Source organism: Anguilla anguilla, chromosome 2 (assembly GCF_013347855.1).
Source record: "Anguilla anguilla isolate fAngAng1 chromosome 2, fAngAng1.pri, whole genome shotgun sequence".
Taxonomy (NCBI): domain Eukaryota; kingdom Metazoa; phylum Chordata; class Actinopteri; order Anguilliformes; family Anguillidae; genus Anguilla; species Anguilla anguilla.
The window spans coordinates 8,672,295-8,692,462 of NC_049202.1; the positions used below are offsets into that span (position 1 = coordinate 8,672,295).

Genomic DNA, 20,168 nt, shown 5'->3' on the forward strand with positions numbered 1-20,168 from the left:
CAGCACTCATTTAATTCTGAAATCCACATATCTATTCAGAAATCATAAAAAGGTGTTCCAAGTGTACTCTGTCTTCCCCACATGACAGAATGTATACGAAGTGTAAACGAGATGAATTCATGCATTCAGACAATTTCATGCAACTTAAGCTGCGTTTAGCTAGTCGCTAACCAAAATATAGTGAAACAAACAGCGCGGAATTTTTGCAAGCGATGAACTTCAACTCCCATCTTTCAAGTGGGGAACTTTGTTGCGTCCATACAACTCTGATGTTATGATTGGTTAGATGTTCTGAGGCTGGCTGACATCAGCTGGTTAGCGTACCAATCAGCGGAAGCGACCTTGCATGAGAGGAAACACACGAGCAAATTTATTTTGTATAACCTGGAAGCCGCTTCATATGACATTTGCTTTCCTACTCCGAACATAATGAATAGATATATACTGCCTGTATCGGTGGTGGGGACAGTAGTTGGATGTGGTGTTCTGTTAAAGTAAGTTAATGTTACAGTTTTTGGGGTAAATACCTGACTGGTTATGGTAGCTATATATTTACCGGCCGCACGTCTGCAGCAGGTCACTTTTGGACAAAATTCCAATTTGCCGTTAGCCAAGCTAAAGCTAACTATAACGTGCCCGATCTACGTTTAGTCGGTCCACATTTAGCTACCTCTTTACTGTACACTTGTTGAATTGCGAGAGACTGAAACGGCACTGTTTTCGTAAACAGTATGACAGCCCAGTTGCGCATTTTTAAGTGATGAATGTCCATAGTCAGAAAGCAGACTATCATTTTGATGGGCGAGAGCTTGGAAAGCTTGGCAGTCAGTGAGAGATTTAGTCACCTGGGGAGATCTACCTGTAACGCTCTTTGTTTGGTGATGTGATTCATTTTTAAGTGGCGTTGGGGATTATGTGGTTGAATTGCTGGAAGAACCTGTCACTGCACAGTGATTGGAGAACAACCATTTTTTCGGCAGTTTAGCTACATTACAGTTCAGTTTAGTCATCTTATTGCGAGTGAGCTATCTGGCCACTTGATGAAAATATGGGGAAACGCATCTGTCATATTTCACTATTAACTACACTCATAATTGCATTATTTAATTTCTCTTAATTTTTTTTTGTCCCTGAAGGGATTATGTTACTGGTGGCACGTGTCCAAGTAAAGCCAAGATCAAAGGGAAGACTGTTGTCATCACCGGCGCAAATACAGGATTAGGAAAAGAGACTGCTAGGGAACTGGCCAAGAGAGGTAAAGAATAAAAGAGGCTTGCTGTTAGCACTCCTGTAATGCATACTGACACGGCTAGTTCACTTAGAGGCTAATTCAGGAGCTGTGATTTTAATTATTTTATTCTACAGGTTTAGTTTAGACTTAGTCCAGCACTTTCCACACCTTCATGACATTGAGGATGATTACATTCTCAATGTTATAATGCAGTGTGTGGTTCTTAATGATAATGGAAAAGAGATTGGGAGAAATCCAGGTATGTGATTAAAGGCAGTGTCTTAGCACAAAATGAGCACTTTAGCACAAACAAAACATGTTGCAATTTGTGTATGAGGTCTGTGAACTTAAAAATGGAGACACCAATTTAAAATAATTTAACAGGCTGCTAGACATGACCATCACCACATGCGTTCACCATCATAGAGTGCCAGCGTGTGTAATTCTACAGGAGGGACATCTCACCACTCTTCCACCAGAAAGTCAATAAACTCACCCTGAGCTGGTGGAAGCGGAAGACGCAGTTTCAGGCGTCATTCCTGAATTTCCCATTTCCCATCAGTTCAAATGCGGTGGCATCACTGTGCGAAAGAAATGCTTTAATATGGGAAAAATAGATGAGCACCCTCAGTACCCAAAAGTAGTAATGCACACCAGCCGTGCCTTTAAGGGTATGAGTGCACCCAAACCATGCCAGGAAAATGCACTGTGCCAGCATTAAAGAACCAGCAGAGCCCTTCACTCTTGGTGCATTGTTTCCATTATTTTATTCACTTCTTGTACACATGCACTGAGAAGGATGAGCTCGTCTTTAAAGATGTTACTGTTGCCGCCCTGCTCCCCTGGCTCCATGACCATCTCCACACTTATTTCTGGAAAAGGGGGAAGGATTATTATGGGATGTCGGGACATGGTGAAGTGCGAGGCGGCCGCCAGGGAGATCCGCGGACAGACGCTGAACAGCCACGTGCACGCCCGCCATATTGACCTGGCCTCCATCAAGTCCATCCGCGAATTCGCAGACAGGATCAACCAGGGTGAGAAATCCGTTTCAGTCAGACAGCTAAACACAATGGCTCTACCAGACTGCCTGTCCTGAGTGGGCTAAATCAGGAGGGTCTTATCCGTTTCTGGATTTCATACCAACTTCTGCTCTTAAAAATGTATACCCTTAGTACGCTCACAGACTACTGAAGGCTGCCTTTGTGTCCCCCAGCTGCTTCCAGGTGTTACCGTTTTCAACCTGAAGCACACCTGATAAAGTAATTGAGGGCTTCATTCATTGTATCAGGTGTGCTTGAGATGGAGCGCACCAAATACCTGGGTGGTGGCTGTAGGCTAATTGCTAATGGCTAATTGGCTAATCGAGTGATTGTAATAATTGGCTGTTTTATTAGCCAACCGCCATTTGCAATGTGTAGTGATAAGGACTGCAGTCTTTCCCGTTTGGGGGCTGTAATGCGTTGCTGTTGAACATGGATCATTGCGTAGAGGTTTGACAGAGATGTGCTTTGTTTCAGAGGAGGAGCATGTGGATATACTGATAAACAACGCAGGGGTAATGAGGTGTCCAAACTGGAAGACTGAGGATGGCTTTGAAGTGCAGTTTGGGGTGAACCACTTGGGTAAGCCAACTCAGCTTTTTCTCCATCATGTAAAAGGACCGTTGCTGAAAAATATAAGCAGTACACATCTCAAACCTACGACGTATTTGTATTTAACACATTCATTAAAGTAATCTTGTTCCCCGAGAGGTATCATACACTGTTAATTAGTGAGAATTCATAATTTAAATAATAATTTTGTTTGTCTTGCCTGAAGAAAGTACAAACTTTCTCGCAATAATTTGGATGAGAACAGAATGGAATTATTGGTTCCTCTAAAAAAAAGAATCGAATGTACCCATGTGAGTGGTTTACAGTTGCTATATTGCAGTACAGAATGTTCATTCTCACAGAATTGAACTAGGTCTATCCGCCCTTTAATTAATTTTCAGGAGATGCATCAAAAATATTTTTTCAGCTACAACAGTACAGACAGAACTTTCAGTGTGTTAAGAAAACAGAGTTGACCATCTGGTGCCTATACAGAATCTGTGGTGTGAGGTTTGGATTGGAGCGTTTTTAGCACAGTCACTGTCCCGTGCCAAGGCCACTTCCTGTTGACGAACCTGCTGCTGGAGAAGCTGAAGAGCTCCGCCCCCAGCCGGGTCATAAACCTGTCCTCGCTGGCGCACATCATGGGCGAGATGGACTTCAACGACCTCAACTGGGAGAGGAAGAAGTACGACACCAAGCAGGCCTACTGCCAGAGCAAACTGGCCAATGTGCTGTTCACCAGGGAACTGGCCAAGAGGCTGCAAGGCAAGTCAGCCATTTTGTGCCCAAATCAGCATGAGATCACTGAGTATCTGTCATTTCCTGTCTCATTTCATTTTATTGAAGTATCTGAAGGGTCTCAAAAAACCCTTTTGTTTCTACAACGTATTTCTCTGTTGGGACTAAAACGAAATGGCGGCAAGGGGAGAGTTTCCCTCAACTGCAGTTCTGCAACTGTTACAGGTTCTGGGGTGACGGTGAACGTGCTGCACCCTGGGGTGGTGGCTACAGAATTGGGGAGACACACCGGCTTACACCAGTCCGCATTCTCCAGCTCAGTCCTCAGTAAGACCTCCACCTGGACTACACAGAGTGCACACAAACATGCATACTGTACATTTAGGCATTTACAGACTTACAGTGCATAGCTTACTTTGTTTACATGTAATCAATTTATACATCTGGATATTTACTAGAACTATTCAGGTCAAGCCACCATGCTTGAGGGAACAACGACAGTGACCCACCTGGGAATCAAACCTGCAACCTCTGAGTTAAAGTCCACATTTTCTCCCCATTATACTACAGTTTGTTTTGGTCAAAAAGGAAGGAGCTGACTGCAGATCTCTCTTTGAAATGGAGAATAACAGTAATAGCTAAACTTATGCTGTTATTAGATACCTTGTTGCATTCACCCCCCCCCCCCCCCCCATTTCCTATAACAGAGGGAAGGCACCAGGTTAGTCTCAAAATCACATGACATTGCTGCAGCTCTACCTGACCTTAATGTTCTCTCACCGGGGATCACTGACCGTAGCTATGGTAGCGAGTCCAGTCTGTTCTGTCTGTTCATGTTGAGTGCACCAAACGCGCTCCGTGCCTTTATGATGCGGTCTGGAGATCTGCTGTGCCAAGATGTGCTTTTTCCCGATTAAGCAGAAAATACATTAAGATCCTAAATGTCTCTGGGGGCCAATAGTATTTGGCTTTATTGCTTAACGTTCTGTCCTCCTATCAACTGCCAGAGTGCAAAATCTGTTTGCGTGTGCGTGTGTTTACATGCATGCATGTGTGTGTGTGTGTGTACATGCGTATATGTGCTTAAAGACTCACCCAGGCCTTGTGCCTCCGTATGAGGTGTTTTGGGCACTTCCTGATGAAAGCAGAAGAACCTTCCCAACAGCCTCTGCTTCTGCCTCCACCCACCCTCCCCCCCCCCCCAGACCCATTCTTCTCCCTGCTGGTGAAGACTCCCCAGCAGGGGGCGCAGCCCAGCGTGTTCCTGGCGGTGGCGGAGGAGCTGGAGGGCGTGTCGGGGCGTTACTACGACGTCCTGCGGGAGAAGGAGCCGGCGCCGCGGGCGCTGGACGAGGACGCCGCCCGCAGGCTGTGGGAGGTCAGCGCGGCGCTGGTGGGGCTGGAGCGGGCAGAGGCCACGCCCACCGAGGAGACCGCGCGCCAGGCCACGCCCCCTCCCCAAAAACACCACCCCGCGCCTCTCCCTGCAGTCCCCCAGCAGGCCTGAACTCCACCCCAGGACTGAACAGAGAAATGCCTGGGAAAGTGCCAGAACAGTATGGAGTTATAAAAATATTAGCCTCACTCATCAGGTTCATAACCTTGTGAGTCTGACTTGGCTGCTCATAACAGTATGGTACTGCGAGCCTGACCAGATTGATGCTCATAAGCGAGGGAGTAGGTCCACCCAGCCTCCGTGGATGTGCTATGCCAGACCAGTGGTCAGCTACTTCTGACAAATCGGACAGATCTTGTGCAGGCGGGAGGTACAGGTGGAGCCGTCGATTCAAGCTGACTCAACCACTGACCGATTATAATGCGCTGGCTAAAGCTACCCCCGAGCTCAGAGTATGAAATCGTGGGCCTCGATAAAAGGGAGGAAAGCTCGCTTCTACTTCAGGTTTGGCTCTTGTAATGGAAATGACACCGCATACCAAGCAAGGCCTTGCCTGAATGGAAAGGTTTGAGCTTACTTGTAGAACACAGTTAATCTACGATGGATAACAAGCGTCCAAATAATCGGTATCTGTACCTTTTGCGTATTGGAAACGGTTGTTGATCTTGGTTTGTTAAACTGCCCTTTTCAATTTGTGCCTTCTGCTAAATATGTAAATAATGCTTGTCAAATATATGAAAGCGTATGGAATAAGCATCTGTTTGTGTCATTATCTCGGTTTTGTGTGGCTGCGAGAACAAGCCTCTTCTGTCTTCTCCACGCTGATGTTTCAGTGACCCCACACTTTCAAAGGAAAGCAGGCAGTAATACTGTATGTAAAACCAACAGATTTTTTATTTTACAGTATATACATTACGCTTTGCAATATGAAAATGTTATAATGCTGAAATAATGAAAAGAAATGTTTTCTTTTTTTTAGTTCAGGGAAAAAACCCAATGGAAGAATTCTACAGTGGAGGAAAGGGAAACTCTTTATTCACCGGCAGAAACTGCTGGTGCCTTTTTCATCATTGCACGAGGTAGACACCCAAATTATTTTGGCCATTACTTAACGGAACACGAAAAAAAAAAAAAAAAAATTTTGGCATAACGTTTTAAAAGCAAAAGAAAGATCGTGTAAGCAAGGGAATGTTCGTCTTAGGTTTGAATATCCAACTGCCGACGTTATGGCCGACACCGAGGAAGTACTACCATAGTTAAGACAAGTGTTATTCAATAGTACCACTGGACAACGGATCTACGGTTACAGCTCGTTTGGAATAGTGTGTTATTCTTCAGCTTCGTAAGCACAGTTTCATCTCACTTTATGTCAGTAACAACAAGACTGCTGTGTGTTTTTGTAAACCGGAGCGACAGAACTCCAGTCACAGCATTTAGCACAGAACGTATATCGATGTGTATACTCAAACAGCGATGCAATGCATGTGCACACGTACTTATCAGACCTGGGTCAAATACGCATTTGTTTTGGATTCAAATACTTTTCTACGCTTTACTGATCTTGTCTGGTGTATGGAACCAATTAAATACTCTCAAAAAGCGCAAACCCCGCCTTCTTGCCATATTGTGGCAGGCTCAATTACACCAGGCAAGATCAATAGAGCACAGAAAAGTATTTGAAAACAAAAAGGTATTTGACCCAGGTCTGGTACATATACCCATATATGCGCGTACATGCTCTCTCTGTACACACATATACACAGATACATATATAAACACATCATTGCTTCTATAAAAACTCATCAGCTGTTTTTGTGCAAAGGTTCAAAAACCAGTGTATGCCACATAATTATAAAACATAGGCATTTTAAAATGGGTGGACAACAGAGATTTGAAATTTCTGTATTATAAAAAGAAGCCCAGGGCTCCATATCTGAAGGAATAAATCTCTCCATTGAAATCCGAAAATAAAAACATCAGTGTTAATAGGACGGGCACTTCTTCCGGGATTACTTTTTCGGGGTACCTGTACGGTGGTACTCCCGAACATGACCTGGGAAGAGGAGCCCTTTTAAAGTAGTACCCCATCTATTTACGCCACACACCGCACCTTTACACCTATACAGCCTGGATAACTGTACAGCATATATGCACAGATATCTACATTACCAGTCTTTAGTGTACAACTTCAAATCTGCTCGCGTCAAAAAAATACTACATTAATATTTACAACAATTAAATATAAGTCTATTAAGCACTTGTGTGGTAGCATAAGATACTAAGTGGTGGCAACACTTTTTAAAAATATATATATTAAAAAAAGAAAAGCCTTTCTTTAACATGCCACAATAAATAAAAAAAATTATTAAAAAAACAAAAAAAACAAAACTGACAAGTCCCATGTCACTCCCATGATGAAGAGGTGTGTCCGAAGCAGAGCAGGAGGCGTGTTCTCTGGCCCGACGCAATCCCAGAATGCTTTGCGCTCAGTAACTGTTCTCGTGTCCCGCCAGGATGTAGAGGTTGCTATGCGCTGTGGGATTGTCCGTTGGCCTGCTCTCCAGTACCACCACTCTGAAAAGTGACATAATCATTCGCAAACGTGCCCCCCACCACCAGTCCGCCTACCTGTGAGGGGGGGGGGGGGGTCCTACAGTACACCTGTTCTACAAGTCAACCAACAGACAACCTGTTAGTTTACCGACATCTGACATTAAGATGCACAGAGAGTGCGTACAGCATCTATTACATTTTGAGAACTCAAAGCCCGAAACAATGAAATGCACTTCCCCATGCAATTCATTTATATTGCCACCGGGTGGCAGCAATGTTCTGGTAAAGATGATGTGTAGCAACACTCGGCTCAAAGATGCTTCACATCTTCAATGAGTCTTCAGTAAGTAATGTTGCATTATTATTCTCTCTGGAAGCAAGGGTCTTTTCACAATCAAATAAATGGTTTTTGACTGTTTTTAAGTCATGCTTTTTGGTACTCTAATCGCAATTAAATATGAGCTTGTGAGCAAAGCTTGTGTGAAAAGGCTCCACTCCTACTGTAAGCTCACTCACCTGTCTGATCCCAAGAGCCGGAAAATTCTTGTGTTATCAGAAATCTCTTGCGTGATCTGCGGGAGTATAAAGACACGATCAACAGCCACATCTCTGGAACAAGATATAAGGTCAACAGCCACATCTCTGGAACAAGATATAAGGTTAACAGCCACATCTCTGGAACAAGCTACACGATTAACAGCGGCATCTCTGGAACAAGATACATGATCAATGGCCGCATTTCTGGAACAAGATACACAAATGGACTCATCAAATTTGGTCAATAATGAATATTTAGAAAACTACAGCTTCAGATTTTAGAGGAGACTACCTTAAGAGACAGATGTAAAGATTTGGAAGGTTATGCAGAACTACCAGGCCGCACATGTACCTCATTGGACTTGAAGCTCCGCCCCTGCATTCCGTGCCTCCAGAAGGCCAACACACTGTCCTGGAGACACACTACAAGAGAAACATTTTCACACAGCTATTTCTTTTGAAAGGAAAAGGCCACACCTTGATACAAAGATATTACCTCTCTGCAAGACCGCTGTCTTCACAACTCCCCCTTCCCCAACATACAGGCGCACACACACACACACACAAATAAAAAAAGGTCATTTTGTTCCACGCCAATCACACTCAAATTTCAGCAAAAAGGAACAGAGCGAGAAGTGCACTGATTAAATTAAATCCCCGCTGCCAGAAAACAATCTTCGCCCCTGAAATGAAAATGCTTGTCGCACACGCGGGGTCTTTACAGCGTAAAAAAACGAAAATGAGTTCATTACAGAAAAAAAAGGCAGATTAATTCAGCAATCTGGTGGGAACAAGAGAACCTGACAGGTGACTAAATGAGTTACAGTCGTGACTGTGAATTGGAACAAAGTTTTCAGAAAATTCCATTAAGAGGTGAAGTCTATGGGTCAAAGGTCGCGGGGCCACAGCCCTGGTCGGGCAGACTGTTCTAAACTGATTTAGCAATGATTACACTTCACTGCTAATTTGCTTTGGAGACAGCTTTAGCCAGAGCTACCTATACTGCTTACATTTCACATCAGCTTAATTATTTACAGGCTTCAGCTTTTCGCATGGTGCTCATAGACGTAGCAGCACTGTGGGATAGCGCTCAGAACGTAGCACCAGGCTGCTCATAACCTTAGACTACCATGAGCCTGACCAGGCTGCTCATAACCTTAGACTACCATGAGCCTGACCAGGCTGCTCATAACCTTACAGCGCAATGAACCTGACCAGGCTGCATAATGGCCCAAAATAGCTGCTCAAACTTGGCAGAACCAATCAGATTGGATCCCACTGCAGGCCTGGGTTTAAGCACATGGCAACTCACCTATCGACTCGATCTGGAAGTTAAAGGTGAGCTCGGCCGACAGCTTCTTGCTGGACTTTAACCTGCCCTGCAAATTCACGATCTTAATGCACCCTGGAGAGGAGAAAACGAGAAGAGGAGATCAGGACCTTAGAACAGAAAATAACAACACTGTGGTCCGAATCTATGAAATCCATGAAGTACTGAGTGCCTCCCTGCAGCCTAGGGGAAAGATGGCGACCCTGAGCCCAGGTATCCCATAACAACGAACCTCAGCGCCGCATGTCAATCAATCTCCTCATTCAAATCCAGATGATCGGCTCAGTTCAGCCACAATGAGAGACATAAATTAAACCATAAATGGTGAATTTCTGACCTCTGACCTTGGCATGGGTTACAACATTATTGGAATCTGATACTACCTCTTCAGAAATAGTTTCATATTGTTATAAAAATCACATTTTACGTGATTTTGTCTTCGAATTGTTAACTTCTATTGTTTGAATAATTTGTTTTAGCACATACAGGGAGATAAACCAGGTGCTGAATTCTGTTTTTCCAATAAAATAATAATGATCTCCTGAAGACGAGACTCACGGTCGAGGCAGACCAAGATGGTGTCCTTCTCCAGTTGGGTGACATGGATGACACAGGTCTGTGGTGCATCTAAGAGAGAAGCACAAGACATACAGCAGGAGTCATGATGAAAATGATGAAATTCCTGCAGGTTACTGGCATCTGTTGAACAACACATGCATTTTCAAACCAAAATTCTTTTGTAAGATTGGACATTTTTCAGCAGCATGTTTGGTGGAAAAACTCACCTGCAGGAACTTTGTAAAATATTACCGGCATCTAAAATATATTTTGATTATGTATTTGGCCTAGGCGCGGTGTAGTCGATGGTAGATTACTAAGGGTCGGTGAAACACTGGGTAACTTCAACATTCTAGCTAGTTTAAGGCAATTTTTAAATCGTGGCCTCTTCCTCGAACGTGTCGACAGCCGTGAGCGTTAGACAAGGCTGTTCTTTTCCCTACTGGGGCAGAACTGCCTAGGTGTGCGCTAAGCTAAGGGAGATTACCGCAGATCTCGGACTGTCCGCTCTTCTGAAAAGGGCACTTGGGGGGGGGGGGGGGGGGGGGCGAGAAAGCTGTTTAATGCAGCTTCTTCTGGGACTAGACCCCAACGCTGATTTTTTTCCCCCCCCCGCCTCATACATATTTCATTCGGCTTACATCAGTGCGCGATTTTCGCGTCGTTCGCTAACGTCTGGCAGGCGGGCGGGCTCCTCTCTATTATCTCTACAGGGGGCCCCCGTCGTTACACACCCCATCGCCCCGTTAAAACGCTGTCATTATGACAGCGCTTCTCAAGCCTGGATTTTTTTTTTCTTTTAAAAGAAGAAGAAAAAAGACATGTAAAAGATTCCAGATTGTAGCCCGCAGGTGCGTTTCAGAGCCATGTTCCCACAATGCACTGCCAGAGCGGCACTAATGCTACAGCGAGCACCCTGACTGAAACCTTCGCTCTGCCCCCCCGGCGATTAACCGTACCGATACTGAGCTAGCAGTGATGTCAGAGGTCTGCAAGTAGCCTTTCCTACTTAGTGGCTCACTGCATCAAAAATAAAGCAACTTAAAAATAAAAACACAACATACTCTTCTTGCAAGTCCGATAACGGCCAATCATAGTTCTTGTTATTGAGAAGTAATGGCTCTCATGGCTTAACAGAAAAAAACTGTTAAGATTGAACCCAGTGTACTCAGCAGGTCTTAGCAATGCTAGCACATACCCAGACCCAGAAGGTACTTAGCTATGCTAACACATTCCCATACCCAGCAGGTACTTAGCAATGCTAGCACATTCCCCGACCCAGCAGGTACTTAGCTATGCTATCACATTCCCCGAGCCAGCAGGTACTTAGCTACGCTAGCACATTCCCCGACCCAGCAGGTACTTAGCTACGCTAACACATTCCGCGACCCAGCAGGTACTTAGCTACGCTAACACATTCCCAGACCCAGCAGGTACTTGGCTATGCTAACACATTCCCCGACCCAGCAGGCACTTAGCTATGCTAGCGTATCACGTGTCAGGCTCCCAGGCTGGGCGAACCCTACCTGACTCTGTGAACCAGGAGCAGGCGGAGTTGGGGTTGACGGTATCGAAGCGGACCACCTGGTTGGTTTCGGTGCCCTTGCTGACGGCCATGCAGATGAGAGGGTACTGGTGCTCCGGGACCACCAGCATCTCAAACACCTCCAGGGGGCACGGCAGAGGGAAGTCTATGTTCTGGGGAGGGGGGTCGGACAGTCAGGTCTCATTCAATACTCATCCCTCAATGCAAAATAAAGCGCCCTCCATTAAAACTGGGACAGCCAAATCAAGTGTGAATTATTTTTTTTGCAGCGCACTCCTGCAATTTGGATTTGAGAGTAATAGAAGGCCAAAGTAAAAATAAATAAATAAATAAATAAATAAATAAATAAATACATTTTTAAAAAATGATTAATTTTGGGGTATTTATATGCATGTCTTCAACCATTTCAGATTAACGCTTTCTGTGCTCAATGCCCAGGTTCAAGCATCTCAAATCTAAACAAATAAAGTCACTGAAAAACTACTACCGAATATCACATACACTGGATTTACTAATACTGGTGGGAACCTTCAGCTTTCAGTGCTGACAGGAATATCTGTCCAACGACCGCTGTTCCGTGGACCGTCTGACAGCCTTACCTTGATGAGCATGAACTTCTGCATGGGCTCCACCCACTCGAGCAGCACCACGCTGGACTGGAACGCGCCGCACAGGTACTTATGACCAGTGTACGGGTTCCGCACTGGAGCAGAGAGACACGGGGGGGGGGGGGGGGAAGGCTGTCAATCACTGTAAAAGCAGGCCGTTAATCACCGTCAACGCCGCCAGCCAATCACAGACCGCCAGGCTCGTCAAACCCCCCGGAATGCATATGAGCCTGTCTCTCTAAAAATAACTCAGCAGAGTGACGCTGTGTGTGTGTGTGTGCGCGCGTGTGTTTGTGTGTGTGTGTGTGTGTGTGTGGGGGGGGGGGGGGTATGTGGCTATTTCTTTTTTTCTTTTACTTCACCGCTTTCAGAACACGCTGGAGAGACAGGACTGTCTCCATAGCGACGTGAAATACGCCACATGGCTTTGCGGGAGGTGGCGGCAGCAGAACAGAACAGAAACCATGACAACAGAACCTAGAGCAGCTTTGGAACAGCAGTCCCCAGACTTAGTGAGTGGCACCCTTTATTAAAACGTAGCCTAGCTTAAAAATGTACCCCACCTACACCCACCTGTGTAAGGTCGTCACGGTAGCGTCAATCACACCTGTTCATAGAACACTCACCTACACAACACTTCTGGCATCCCTTTGTATCTGGAATTTTATTGGATACTGCAAACTTCCTGTAACCACAGAAATCAGACTCAGCCGATCAGTTAACTTTTGTAGCTGTAACAAAATAGGCATGTTCACGTTACAATGAAATTACAATGAAATTAGAATTCCGGTCACGCTAACCTGGGAATGATCTTGTCGGGAAGTCTGTGGGTCGGTATGGCGACAGGCAGCTTCTGCATTTGTCGTGCGTATTCGAACAGACCCGCTAGGTTGTGTGAGTAGAGCTGTGATGCTTTTCCTGTGGGGGGAAGACACACACGCACAAATGCACGCATGTACATGCGCACACACACACACACACACACACACACACAGAAATGAAGCCATGATTAAGAAATGCAGCGCTTCAGTTCACGTCCCAGATAATCATGACTGATCAAGGCCACGTCCCTCGCAGCCCGGAGAAACGTCTCACCGCTGAACGCACAAAATCCGTCTCAAGCCGGAGAACTTCCTCTTTCCCGCAGCGAGGGAAGCAGTAAATCAATCGAGCGTTTGAGAGGGTCTGAACTGCATCAATGCAGCGTTTGAGAGGGTCTGAACTGCATCGATGCAGCGTTTGAGAGGGTCTGAACTGCATCGATGCAGCGTTTGAGAGGGTCTGAACTGCATCAATGCAGCGTTTGAGAGGGTCTGAACTGCATCAATGCAGCGTTTGAGAGGGTCTGAACTGCATCAATGCAGCGTTTGAGAGGGTCTGAACTGCATCGATGCAGCGTTTGAGAGGTCTGAACTGCATCGATGCAGCGTTTGAGAGGGTCTGAACTGCATCAATGCAGCGTTTGAGAGGGTCTGAACTGCATCGATGCAGCATTTGAGAGGGTCTGAACTGCATCGATGCAGCGTTTGAGAGGTTCTGAACCGCATCGATGCAGCGTTTGAGAGGGTCTGAACTGCATCAATGCAGCGTTTGAGAGGGTCTGAACTGCATCAATGCAGCGGATGAGAGGGTCTGAACTGCATCGATGCAGCGTTGGGGGGTTTGAACTGCATCGATGCAGCGTTTGAGAGGGTCTGATCTGCATCGATGCAACGTTTAAGAGGGTCTGAAGCTCGGCTCACCGGATATGGAGAGCAGGCAGTTGTTCATCACGTACAGCCACGTGCACCTTCGAGGGAAGAGCTGAGGGGGAGAGAGGAAATGGTCACACGGTCGGGCCCAAATAAAGGCTGCTTTGTCAGACGTGCGTCCGTTACCGGGGTTACGCACCTGCTCCATGGAGGTCTCGTGCAGCTCGTTCAGGTTTAAGGTGTATATGCCTTCCTCCGCGCCAAATATCAAATACTGGTCTAAAAAATAATAATTCAAAATAAAAGCACGTTAAGAACCAGGTGTGATGATAGATCAAATTCTGACTGACATGTCCATCAACACCCTTTCAATAAGCATGGAGGGCTATTGTGAATACAGTGCCATTGGTTAATGCTATAGCTGTTTTTATTCTGGTCCAGTTTTGTACAGACTTCAGTTACTGAAAGAAGATTTTGCTTCTGAAATCCTAGCTACAGCCAGCAGATTACCAGCCTCACCCTTTAACCACCATTATGTGAAATATGCACGATATCAAACATGATATCAAACACCAGTTATCAAACAGCAGATATCAAACATCATATATGAAAAAGAAATTAAGTAAGCAAGCCTTGCAAAGCTTCTTTCTGTACTGAAGTGAAAATGAATCTGGAGGAGGACCCTCATTACAAGCTGGACTTTATATTTACCTTCTGACTGATCCTGCTCTGAGTCACAGCCTCGCTTTGGAGGTCAGTTACATTTAAACTCACTCAATTCAGTAAATGAATCAAAATTCATTTCAGAGACTGGAAAACGGCCGTAATGCTCAACAATGTTTTCTTTTTTTTCCAGATCTCCATGAACTTGAATTGCAACTTGAGTTCTTGATCTGGCTGGACTGAGCTGGAGCTCTGGTGCCCGGTGCTGAAGTTCAGAACGCTTCCACATTTCTAGCGGGACACATTCAGATCGCGGGAAGAATACCTCGCGTGTCCGGGTTTATCCAGGAGGTGGCGCAGTGGATTTTTAAGGGACAGCCGTTGAAGACCTTTGAGAAGCAAGCGCCCATCTGTTAGGGACAGAGAGGCAGGAGTGTTATTAAAATATCTGCCAGGAAAGCAGATGCCAGCTCTGTTATCCCGGTTCCTCTTCAGTTTCATGTGACCAGTCCACCCCAGTTCAGCTCTTACAAATGGATTTTCTACCTAAAACACTCTCACATTCCCAGATAGGGTAGAGTAAAAAAATTCCCTCTTATCTGACAGGGTAGAGTGGAAAATTCCCTTATTATCTGACAGGGTAGAGTGGAAAATTCCCTTCTTATCTGACAGGGTAGAGTGGAAAATTTTGCTCTCCCATCAGTCACAAAATAAATGTCACATTCAAAGACTACATAACAGTACAGCAGGCATGTGAAAACAAGACCAAACAGCAACATAAAAGCATTTCATTTTTTTTTCACAGCAGTATTGACAAGCGTTGTTTACTGTGAATGGAGTTAACTGAAACCAGGATCGAAGGCAAATTATCACCCTTTAACCCCTTAAGGCATAAGATTACAAATATGTGATTAGAATGTTCTTTACTGAACATTCTAATCCTGATGTAACGACCACTGCTGGTAAATAAAATTAAACAGAGTTCTAGAACACTGACTTGGAACATTCCAAATGACCTACTCTTCAAAGGGATAACAGACTTCAATCTATTCGGCCTGTGGTTCCCAAAGTCCTCCTAATGACCGAATGCACTGTGCTGGACCCTTCTCCCTTACTAAACTGCAGCCATGTACAGGTATTTCACTGGAATGTTCTACAGAAAAAAGACAAGATGGCTGCTAAAGTCCCACACAATAGGGGTTCCCAAACTGTATGAACCCAGGACCCAGTTACAGAGCAAATAAATGTTACTGTGATCACACCTCATATTGAAATGTGATCAAACATTGGTTCAGAGATGAAATTGGAAATTCTGTCTTAACATCACGTCCAAACAACCGTGTGCCTACACTGTAGCTAATGCAGTGCATGTAGCACATTAAACTCGTTCAGTTATGCAGTGATTCATTTATCATTTTCCACAAACACTAATGGCCGTGGACTGTGACCCTCAGGGCCCACCCCCAGGACCCCCCAGTGGGTCCCAACCCCCTAGTTTAAGACCCCCCCCCCCCCCCCTTAACTAGCCAACAGAAATGCCGAATTTCAACTCCTGGTACTTACATGGACCTTAGGGGTGGGCGGGAGGCCGTTACTGATTGGCTTCTGCAAAGAGAAGATCCTAATTAGCAGAGTGAACAGAGAAAAAATACTAAAATAACAAGAAAGGATATTAAACCAGCTCAAACCCACACATTCCTACACACACAGCACCATTCAATTAGAACTCCCCACCAAACACACACACCCTACAATTTAATTACACGCACACACACACACATACACAGACACACACACACACAAATATCTGTCGATTGCAGCCACAAACCTCAACGCACAGGCATAAGTTTCCAAACACCCACCACACAACGCAAACAAATATTACTCATTTTAATGATCTCGCTCCCACACGCGGTACACAAAACGCCCTCTCAAAGATCCTCTCTCTGAAGACTCTAAGCAGCAGCAGCCGAGCAGCCAATTAACACTCAACGTCTACCGACAAACTGCAGGCTGAGATTCATTTGAACTGTTCTTTAAAAAAAACAAAAAAGTCTTCCCATAACGAGTACAAGAATGAAGAATAAATTATTTAGTCGGAGACACTGAGGGCATAACAATTTAAAGGCCCTCGCAGGGCCTTTTAAAAATGCCTGTCCAACAATTTGGGTCCCCCCCCGCCCCCAAAAAAGAGCAACTAAATGCATTCAGGACACAGTCTGTTCTGTGAGAAATCAAAGGAAAACAGCAATAAATAAATAAATAAATAAATAAATAAAATTAGCCAGCAGCTGAACTTGGTAAACAAACAGAAAACTGATAAAAAATGGAGAGATTTCTAACTGCGTACTACTGAGGACAAAGTCAAAGAACCAGGACGTGACTCTTTTCTGCAAACAGGCGCGATTCTTCCTCAAGCCCTGCGAGGTGTCTCAGGATTTCTTTATTCTGGCAGGGTCTCCGAGATTCAACACGACAAAGATGAGATGGCTTCACTCAGCCAACTCACAACTCACTGCGATGGAAACAGTTGCGTATGTGTGTGCGTGCGAGTACTGTGTGTGTGTGTGTGAGTGAATGAGAGAGAGAGAGAGAGAGATCTGTAACAAAGCTGCTCAGGTTTTTGGGCTGTGTGTGTGTGTGTGTGCGTGTGATCTGCAAGGAAGCCGCTCGGTTTTTGCCTTGGTTACCGGGATGTCCTTCCTCTCCTTCTGCGCAGAGACTGCAGGGGGCGCTGTGGACTGCTTATCCTTCTCTCCGTTCACATGAGAAGGGTTCACCCCATTGCCTACAGAGAGGGAGAGAGAACCTGCTTAATTTGTTTTCTCACCAGAGCAGCTAGAGTTTAACACACGTCCCAATCTGCCCCCCCCCCCCTCCCGAGCGCTACGCTAACGGCAGGAACAAGGGCATCGCACCACGTCCGAGCTTAAAAACCGTTCACCCCTTTTATACTGCTGGAAAAACCGCACGTATGGGAGGGCTCTGCTGGGATGCTGCGCAGTATAATGGTAATGGAGAACTGGAACCGTGGCTGAGAGGCTGCAGGTCCGGTGGCCAGTTGGGACGCCGCTGTTGTACCTCCGAGCTAGAACAACTTAACCTTAAACGCTACAGCGAAAATGTCCAGCTAAACGGAGGGGAAAAAACTGAGCATGTTGCTCTAGATAACAGTGCCTGCTAAGTGAATAAATACATTTGAAAAATTACAATAATAATAAAGGTGATACTACTGCTTCCACTAATGCTACTACTGGTAATAACAATAATAATAAAGCGACAATGGAACTGAGGGGAAGTGCGCGCCTATTGGCCGAGCGAGGGATTTGGCGTTGCCCGTGGTAACGCCCCCCCGCTCAGCGGTGATCTGGATGGCACGCAGCCTGCTGACTCACAGCGTAGAGGAAACGGACGCACAGCTCTGCAAGGTGTGAGGAGAACGTGTTACGCTGCCAGGCTCAGCTGCAACACTGCGCGCGTGGGGCGACGGCTCCAACGCACGCACGCACGCACGCACGCACGCACACGGGAACAAGCGAACGGCTTCCTACGGTCCATAGCTCATATTTGTATACTGCACAATTAAGCAACCAATCGGAATATAAAACACATCATAAAAACTGTGCATATAAAAAACAAGCCCGAAGCATTGGCCACAACGATGCACTTACAACATTTCCAGCATCAAGCTCTATTTATAACAGAAGCGAACAGGATGTTTTAATATACATATGCAAACGTGTCCGCTGCTACCACTACTACTAACTGGCTACGTTTGTCAATTTTTCTGCCAAGCAGAAGGCAGCATTAATTAAAGCAGGAGGACGTGGTGACTCAAGACACAGCAATGACACTGACGGGAAATGGACAAAACTAGCTATTCAAAATGGCTGCTTTTGGAGACGGGACAGTGGAGCAGGGGGCAGGGGGAGGGGCTAAGTGGGCAGAGATGGAAGGAGTGGGTGGAGCTCTAAGGGCAGCCCTATGAGGGTCGGCACTAAGTGGGTGGAGCCTAGAGAGAAGGCGGGGCTACGTGGGGCGGAGCTACCCTACACTGCCGGCTGCCTTACTCTCGTCTTCCTCCTCCTCCTCCTCCTCCTCATCGTCTTCCTCGGGGTAGGCATGCAACCAGTCCCAGAAATCCCTAAAGCTCTCGGAATCGCCCGCCGGGTCCCAGGGCCCCGGGCTCTGTGGGGCCTCGTTACCTAGGCTATTCCTCCTGTGGGGGGGCAGCCGAGGGGGCGGGGGCCTGGGGGGCACGTAGGAGGCCGGCCGGGCGCGGCTGGGGCTCTCCGACACGGGGCAGCGCTTGATGGTCCCGTGGTTACCACCGTCGTCGTCGCCAGGATGGCTCTCCTGGGGGCCACAGATGGACTTGGGCTGGAAAAGGAGGGGGGAGATCGTACTGAGCAGCAGAGACCAGCAGTACGGCGCACGCATGCAGCACAGAGGCACAGCGGTACTTCCTGAGGAACCGGTACTAATCCAGGTTAAAAACAAATGTATTTAAGATGCAGCATAAAAAAACAAACATATTCTAAATGCATCGTAATGGAGGGGAAACACTTCCATTAGAAGACAAATCTGAGTTTTCAGAAGATATGCAGTCACGTTGGAATCGATGATGCAAATAAATGTCGAAAAAATGTGGAGGTGCGCACAATGACAATATATAGAGCATTCACAGATAATGAAGTGTGTGCACGAATAATGAAGCGTGTGCACAGATAATGGAGAGCATGCACAGATAATGTACAGCTTGTGATAATGTACAGTGTGCACAGATAATGTACAGCATGCCAGAATAATATAGAACGTGTATGGATAACTAAGTGTGTGCACAGATAATGTAGAGCATGCACAGATAATGACGTCTGTATGGATAATGTAGTGTGTGCACGGATAATGTAGAGCTTGCACAGATAATGAAGTGTGTATGGATAATGTAGTGTGTGCACGGATAATGTAGAGCTTGCACGGATAATTTAGAGTGTGCACGGATAATGCAGAGCTTGCACAGATAATGAAGAACATGCTCAGGTAATGCAGAATGTGCACAGACAGGCTTACTGCAGCTAATGTGCCTGAGAGCAAGCCTGCCCAGCAGTGAAAAAAACACCACACTACGGCAGCAGCGAGAGGTATGTGTCAGAACAGCGGCTCAGGAAGAAAAGCAGGTTTGAAAAAAGGGAACACTTAATTGGTAAAATGATTTCTCCAGTTCCCCGACCGGAGAAACAGCTGAAAGATTTACAAAAGCCCATTATTTTACTGAGCTGAACAAGCTGCAGCTACAGCTGCACTGTACTGTCACACTGAAATCTGTAGGAGAAGCCACACTACTGCTACCAAAATCTACCCCTTAAACCACACTACCGCTACCAAAACACACCCCTTAAACCACACTACTGCTACCAAAACACACCCCTTAAACCACACTACTGCTACCAAAACACACCCCTTAAACCACACTACTGCTACCAAAATCTACCCCTTAAACCACACTACCGCTACCAAAACACACCCCTTAAACCACACTACTGCTACCAAAATCTACCCCTTAAACCACACTACTGCTACCAAAATACACCCCTTAAACCACACTACTGCTACCAAAATCTACTCCTTGAGCAATACCACTGCTCCCAAAATACACCCCTTAAACCACACTGCCCCTACCAAAATACATCCCTTAAGCCACACTTCTGCTACCAAAATA

General features: G+C 45.8%; 2 protein-coding genes across 10 annotated transcripts in view; one reads left to right on the forward strand and one right to left on the reverse strand.

Annotated features, from left to right (window-relative positions):
• Positions 1-331: 331 nt before the first annotated feature.
• Positions 332-5,716, forward strand: LOC118220321 (retinol dehydrogenase 13-like). The gene is made up of 7 exons (XM_035404158.1): positions 332-494; positions 1,137-1,255; positions 2,113-2,268; positions 2,752-2,856; positions 3,382-3,594; positions 3,793-3,894; positions 4,773-5,716. Exons 1-7 carry the CDS (start codon positions 430-432, stop codon positions 5,072-5,074), a joined length of 1,062 nt encoding a protein of 353 aa, XP_035260049.1. The 5' UTR covers positions 332-429; the 3' UTR covers positions 5,075-5,716.
• A 121-nt stretch (positions 5,717-5,837) lies between these two features.
• map4k3b (mitogen-activated protein kinase kinase kinase kinase 3b) overlaps positions 5,838-20,168 on the reverse strand; it is an 82,920-nt gene continuing 68,589 nt past the window's right edge. For 3 of the 9 annotated variants that reach the window (XM_035404157.1, XM_035404153.1, XM_035404154.1), the window contains 15 exons: positions 18,655-18,829; positions 17,140-17,237; positions 16,013-16,054; positions 14,775-14,859; positions 13,986-14,065; positions 13,838-13,898; positions 12,896-13,013; positions 12,722-12,780; positions 12,087-12,190; positions 11,468-11,639; positions 9,942-10,010; positions 9,366-9,458; positions 8,406-8,476; positions 8,033-8,088; positions 5,838-7,537 (listed from right to left, as the gene is read on the reverse strand). In XM_035404157.1, coding sequence (XP_035260048.1) covers positions 7,450-7,537; positions 8,033-8,088; positions 8,406-8,476; positions 9,366-9,458; positions 9,942-10,010; positions 11,468-11,639; positions 12,087-12,190; positions 12,722-12,780; positions 12,896-13,013; positions 13,838-13,898; positions 13,986-14,065; positions 14,775-14,859; positions 16,013-16,054; positions 17,140-17,237; positions 18,655-18,829 — 1,371 coding nt within the window. In that variant the 3' untranslated portion in view covers positions 5,838-7,449. Of the gene's footprint in view, positions 7,538-8,032; positions 8,089-8,405; positions 8,477-9,365; positions 9,459-9,941; positions 10,011-11,467; positions 11,640-12,086; positions 12,191-12,721; positions 12,781-12,895; positions 13,014-13,837; positions 13,899-13,985; positions 14,066-14,774; positions 14,860-16,012; positions 16,055-17,130; positions 17,238-18,519; positions 18,830-20,168 lie in introns of all 9 variants that reach the window. The other 6 variants (XM_035404155.1, XM_035404152.1, XM_035404156.1 and 3 more) reach the window with 3 other exon arrangements.

What these genes read in the sequence shown, in the direction of transcription:
- LOC118220321 (XM_035404158.1), top strand. Translation starts at nt 430, where the DNA reads ATGAATAGATATATACTGCCTGTATCGGTGGTGGGGACAGTAGTTGGA. An exon ending in GGATGTGGTGTTCTGTTAAA is followed by an intron (nt 495 to 1,136) that starts GTAAGTTAATGT and finishes TTGTCCCTGAAG; the next exon opens with GGATTATGTTACTGGTGGCA. An exon ending in ATTCTCCAGCTCAGTCCTCA is followed by an intron (nt 3,895 to 4,772) that starts GTAAGACCTCCA and finishes CCCCCCCCCCAG; the next exon opens with ACCCATTCTTCTCCCTGCTG.